Source organism: Salvia hispanica, chromosome 4 (genome assembly GCF_029641045.1).
Source record: "Salvia hispanica isolate PSC_SH4W2 chromosome 4, Shi_PSC_v1, whole genome shotgun sequence".
In the NCBI taxonomy this organism is placed as follows: domain Eukaryota; kingdom Viridiplantae; phylum Streptophyta; class Magnoliopsida; order Lamiales; family Lamiaceae; genus Salvia; species Salvia hispanica.
The window spans coordinates 37,397,057-37,403,056 of record NC_142695.1 but is presented as its reverse complement, the minus strand read 5'-3'; the positions used below and the strand labels follow the sequence as shown (position 1 = coordinate 37,403,056).

General features: G+C 38.8%; 1 protein-coding gene across 1 annotated transcript; it reads right to left on the bottom strand.

Annotated features, from left to right (window-relative positions):
• Positions 1 to 1,975: 1,975 nt before the first annotated feature.
• On the bottom strand, positions 1,976 to 4,844 carry LOC125197947 (protein PHOX1-like). The gene is made up of 2 exons (XM_048096442.2): positions 2,444 to 4,844; positions 1,976 to 2,362 (listed from the first exon to the last, which is right to left on the bottom strand). The coding sequence occupies exons 1-2, from the start codon at positions 4,431 to 4,433 to the stop codon at positions 2,211 to 2,213; spliced, it is 2,142 nt and encodes a 713-aa protein (XP_047952399.1). The 5' UTR covers positions 4,434 to 4,844; the 3' UTR covers positions 1,976 to 2,210.
• Between the last annotated feature and the right edge of the window lie 1,156 nt (positions 4,845 to 6,000).

The window sequence follows — 6,000 nt, the reverse complement described above, 5'->3', positions numbered from 1 at the left end:
GAAAGCAGTTGGATGTCGTTGGATCTTCACAATAAAAAGACGTGCAGATGGTTCAATTGAGAGATACAAGGCAAGATTGGTTGCTAAGGGATACACTCAGGTATATAGAGTAGACTATAAAGAGACTTTCTCCCCTGTGGCCAAGCTTAATAAAGTAAGAACTATTCTATCTGTAGCTGCATGTAAAGATTGACCGTTATACCAGTTCGATGTTACAAATGCATTCCTTCATGGAGAACTTGAGAAAAATAAGAAAGTCTACATGGAAGTTCCCCCAGGGTTTTATGAAGAATTTGGAAAATGGCAGGTGTGCAGACTAAGAAAAACTCTTTATGGGTTAAAACAGTCCCCTAGAGTATGGTTTGGAAGATTTTGCCAGGCAATGTTCAAACATGGCTTCGAACAAAGCCATTCAGATCACACACTATTCCTAAAGAAGAGGAACAACAAAATGACATGTCTAATCATATATGTTGACGGCATGATCATAAAAGGAGATGATACCGAAGAGATCCAAAATCTGAAGGAAAATCTGTTTAAGGAGTTCTAAATGAAGGACTTGGAGCATTGAAGTGTTGAGATCTAAACACGGGATATTCCTAAGACAGAAAAAGTGTGTATTTGACATGCTAGTCGAAACGGGCCTACTGGACTGCAAAGCCCGCGGAAACCCCAATGATACCTAACCATGGGTTGAAAATTGTGGATGGAGCTAAACCTACAGATTGTGAAAGGTATCAACGGTTAGTAGGAAAACTTATCCATCTCGCTCATACCCGACCCTATATCTCATATGCAGTTGGCATTGTGAGTCAATTCATGCATCAGCCTCAGGAAGATCATATGAATGCTGTCATGAGAATTGTGAGGTATTTAAAAGGAACAGCTGGTTATAGGGTATTCTTAGAAAAGAAAGAAGATCTAGAAATCGATGGATACACAGATGCCGATTGGGAAAGCAATCCAGACGATAGAAAATCCACTGGAGGTTTTTTTTACCTTTGTTGGGGTAACTTAGTCACTTGGAGGAGCAAGAAACAGAAAGTCGTAGCCCTATCAAGTGCGGAAGCCGAATTTCGAGGGATTAGAAGTGGTCTTATGGAGATACTTTGGCTTAGAAGATTGTTAACAGAAATTGGCTTTCCACCGAAATGGAGAAGTCAACTTTTTTGTGACAACAAAGCAGCAATCAGTATTTCAGAGAATCCTGTTTAGCATGACATAACAAAACATGTCGAAGTTGATGGTCACTTCATCAAAGAAAAACTCGAAGGCGGCATCATCGAATTTTCATTTGTTCGATTCGAGGAACAACTCGCAGACATACTGACCAGGGCGTTGTGTCCTAAAGTCTTCAAAGAATTTTTGGACAAGTTGAGTATCGGCGATACCGTTGCTCTACTTGAGGGGAAGTCTTGGAAAAAGAAAGAAGAATAAATGGCTGCCCATATTTATTTTGTGTAGAGTTCCTAGTTGTAGTGTGTTTCCAATACTCTTTTATTGGTGTATTTAACGAGACTCAAATCTCCCAATATATACTAGGGAGATGAGCATATCAAAGACATCAAGAAAGAAGAAAGAAAGAGAATAAATGGCCGCCCATATTTATTTTGTGTAGAGTTCCTAGTTGTAGTGTGTTTTCAATACTCTTTTATTGGTGTATTTAACGAGACTCAAATCTCCCTATAAATACTAGGGAGATGAGCATATCAAAGACATCAAGAATTACACAACACTATTTCTCTTTACTTCCTCTCTACTTCCAATATGCCTTCTCAATCTTGTTATACCTCTCTCGATTACCATCTTTAAGAAGAAAAAGAGTTAACTGCATAGTATAACCTAAAAGCAAATGTGGTATGATTTCAATTAGAACAAAACAATTGTTTGTCAAAAGGAGCTATGTGCAATGAAACAGAACCATTAGATTACAGTCCGAGAGAGAAGCACTGTCAATGGGAAAAAAAGAGAAACATATATAAAACCAACATCTTAATAAAATATCGGTAAAATATAATTAATGGATTATAACTACAAACAATGGGGTTATGATGGAAATGCAGCAGAAGTAGTGCAGCATCCCTTCAAACTAGTAGGCTTCACTCTGTCGCTACATCTTTTCCTTTGTTAGCCAAGATTGATGAAAGCTTTTACTCTCCAACTCCAATGAAGTTGCTCTATTGAGTAATATTATACACCACATTCCTTTACTATGATGCACTTTCGAGGGCAGTACAAAGTTTTGAAACACGTCTTCGTAGAAGTGGTTCCAACCGAAAAGAGGAGATGTTTCTCTGCCATTTTTTTGCTTCATACATCTCGTTCCATGCCTGTACTATCTCGTTGATGTTGAATCCACAACCTGCAACCACGGAGAGAGTCATTTTGAATCGACTAAAGAATGTTTTTTTGTGAAAAAACGATGATAATAGTTGTGCATTACATTCCAATCCGGTTTCATTAGAGCAATGGTTCTTGGTCATGACAGCAATATCAGCCGAAGAAGCTCCAGCTTGTTCGAATTTCTCAATAGAGACCTCCAAACATTCTAGCCATACGGGGAGTCCAAGTTTGTATTCCATGACCGATCTTTCATACAACATGGTGCCCCACAATACGAATATCTGGGATCTAATGTTGTTAGCCTGTTCCTCGAGTTCATCTGCGGATACCTGTTTGAACAAGTTATCAAGCTTCATTCTCTGCAACAGCGTTTCGATGTTATTCTCCTTGTGGAACTCGGACATAAGCTGCTCTTGCAAGTCTTCCCACATCTTCATTCCCTTCTCCATGTTTTCCTCTGCATTGTTGTATAGCATGAGTACTTCTCCCGAAGGCCATGACTCTAAATCTGCCTCAGTCGCGACCGCATAATACCAAGAAAGCTTTGCTTGCTCATACTGCCCCTGACCTTGAGCTAGAACAGCCTCATAGAAATTTGGTTTAATTTTGAGGGCCTCTTCATATCTCTCCCCTGCTTTACTGAATTCCTTCTGCGTGTAATCAAAAGCAGTCTTGATTTGCTCGAGCACAGATTGTTGGGACGAATCATCCGAGAAGTATACTTTCTTCCTCGCTCTTGACATGTGAACATTTCCCCAATTGAACATGGCTAAAGCAGCCAGTTCTTGGAACTTATCCGCTGCAACAGCAAAGAGGTCTTGAGCCTCGTCACTAGTCACCGTCTCCTCCATTGCCTCCGAGTAGATCTTCACTCCCACCTCATGGAGATCAATGTAAGCATCAATGTCAAAACCAACATGGTTCTTGAAGAACTGAGCAAACTGAATGATCCAATCACTGAGACAAGTCGATTCACAGCGCATCTCCTTTTTACTCGTGCCTGCCTGCTTCTTCTCCATCTTTTGCTGCCTCAACTTCTTAAACAACGGATCCTGATCCGGGCTGACTTCAATAACATGCAGCTTTATGGAAGCATCGCCTGCAGACGATTCCACAAGCCTCAGCTCCTCTGTCGTGCTGATTGTCACCATATCGCCTTCTTGATCCTTATATTTGACCATGATGGCTTTTGAGCTAGGAAACCGCTCAGCAATGATCTGCCTCAGCTTCAAAATATCGCACTTGACAGGAATCTGAGTCCATCGGATGTCTTCCTTATACACGAGCTTCACTGTTCTTCTCACCTCCTCCTCTTCACTACTTCTAAGCTTCCTTACCTCCACAACCACCTTCTCTTCCGTATTCTTCTCAGCTCGACTACTAGTAGGCCCCCTTATAAATATCGAACTAGCACTTCGTTCCTCAAATTTTCCCTTCAACTCCCTCTCATTATAATCCACAAACATGCCATCTATATTGCTTCTCATCTTCCTCATAGGCATCTCCCCGACTCCCCTGCTCCCACTTGAAGAAGCCGAAGCAGTGGGAGCCAAATCAACGGGGATATCACAGAGCCTCGACCCCTGCCTCTCAAACACTCTCCTCAACGTCTCCTCAATCTCATATGCCATGAGATTGTTAGGCTCTGACCTCAACACTAGCCTAACATCCCTAAGTGCCAAATCAGGCCTATGCAAAACCTCATAACACCTAGCTCTCTTCAAGAGAGCCTTGCAGTAATCGGGGATGACCTCGAGAGCCAAGTTGCACTCGTTAATCGCCCTCGGATACTCGCCCACGCCCAGCTGCATATAGCATTCGGCCATGTTGCTCCTGAGATAAGCCACATCTGCGTGGAATCTCGGGAGCAGCTTGATCGATTTCTCAAATTTCAAAATGGCACCAGCATAATCCCTCTTTTGGAAAAGCCTATTGCCATCCTCTTTCAATTTCTGAGACATGGACATGAATGCAACAGTGTCTATATCACAAGGCCTCTGGCTATTATCCCAATTTCTCATTTGCCTCAAATACAGCTCACGCCATTTATCGCCATAACCACCCTTGTCTGATTCATTTTGGTTCTCCATTGTAAAACCAAAATCTAATCCCTAATTTTTTAGTAATCCCCAATTCAATAATTTGATTGAGATACACCAATCTGAATGAGGGCAAAAACCTAATACCCAAATTAAAGAAAGAAACATGCAATTCTTACCCCAGAAAAAGCTGAGATTAATGCTCCAGAATCCCACAAATTATCGGGCAAAAAGACAGCAATTTGATGCCAAGATGTAATCTTTTTATTTTGTTGTTTTTTTTATTGTTTTAGTTTTTGTTTTTCCTTGAGAGATAATATCAAATTTGGAAATGGAATAATTATCTGCAAAACGCACGCACTCTAATTCAAACCCTTCAAAAGTTTCTTGTGATTTTCATGGAAAATCAAGAAATTTGTTGGTTTGTGCGGTTGCAGATATACGAAGTGAAGAAAAAGAAAAGGTATATATCCCAAGAAGTAAAATAAAATGTTATGCTGATTTATGAAGTAAATGCCCACAAATATAGGTAAATATCTAGTTATATTTTTCAAAAGCAAATGAAAATGATGAAGATGCAACAAACAAAATTTTGCGAAAATTTAGTGGAGAATGCTATCAAGGGACTAAAAAGAAAATGAGGGACCGCATTTCTCTGTGCTCCAAGATTGTGGGAGGACCACGTCATCTCTGGCGGTTGACCGTTTGAAATCGTTCGTTCAAATATTTCTTAACTAACTTATGTTTTTAATTCATTCTTTATTCTTTATTCTTTATTCTTTATTTCAAAACTAATGGAAGGTGCTACTGAGGTTTACTTAAGCTACCAGTCACCAGAAAAGTGAATATGTGTCTTTCTGTTTAAATGAGCTGAAACAAGCAAGATATATACACATAATTAAGTGATTAAAAATATTAGTTTTTCTTTGGTACAAAACCTTCCATATAACTTTATATTGAGTATTTTTTAACAATATCTTTTTCTAGCAAAAATTTAAGTACAGTAGTACAATATATGATGCACCTTTTCTAATGATATTCAACTCTATAAATTTTTTACACTAATATTTATTCATATATCTAAAATGATTTATTGTTTTCCAATTAGATTTTAGTAATTATTTATGTTACAAAAGCAAAAATACTCCGAGCTCAAGAATAGAATTGATTTTATCCCATGAAACAAGTCTCACCATGTACACATACTTTGTAATGCTCTATTAAAAGGGTGGCATATCATTAATTAAGACCATCAAGTCATCAAAATGTATTCCTTAAGTTATTCTCGTTCTTTAATCTTAGTATTTATATTTCCGCATTTCAATTTCATTTTTAAATATGGTATTAGAAATGATCCTTTATTAGTTTACTCCAAACTCAAAAAAAAAACAAATATCCAATCACAACATTGAAGGAAGCCAGATCTGATTTGTGGTTGAATTTGTAGCAAGTTCCCTACCTTCCTTGTCATTTCCAATTCAACCCAACTTATCCCAGTTACAAATGCAATCCAGTATAAACCATTCCAGTCAAGATCACTTTAGTTCACTTCACCGCCACAATTGTTGTTGACATGCCTCAACCTGACCCTGGCAGCTAGGCATGTCAAAATGGATGT

What these genes read in the sequence shown, in the direction of transcription:
- LOC125197947 (XM_048096442.2), bottom strand. Translation starts at nt 4,433, where the DNA reads ATGGAGAACCAAAATGAATCAGACAAGGGTGGTTATGGCGATAAATGG. An exon ending in TAATGAAACCGGATTGGAAT is followed by an intron (nt 2,363 to 2,443) that starts GTAATGCACAAC and finishes CCGTGGTTGCAG; the next exon opens with GTTGTGGATTCAACATCAAC.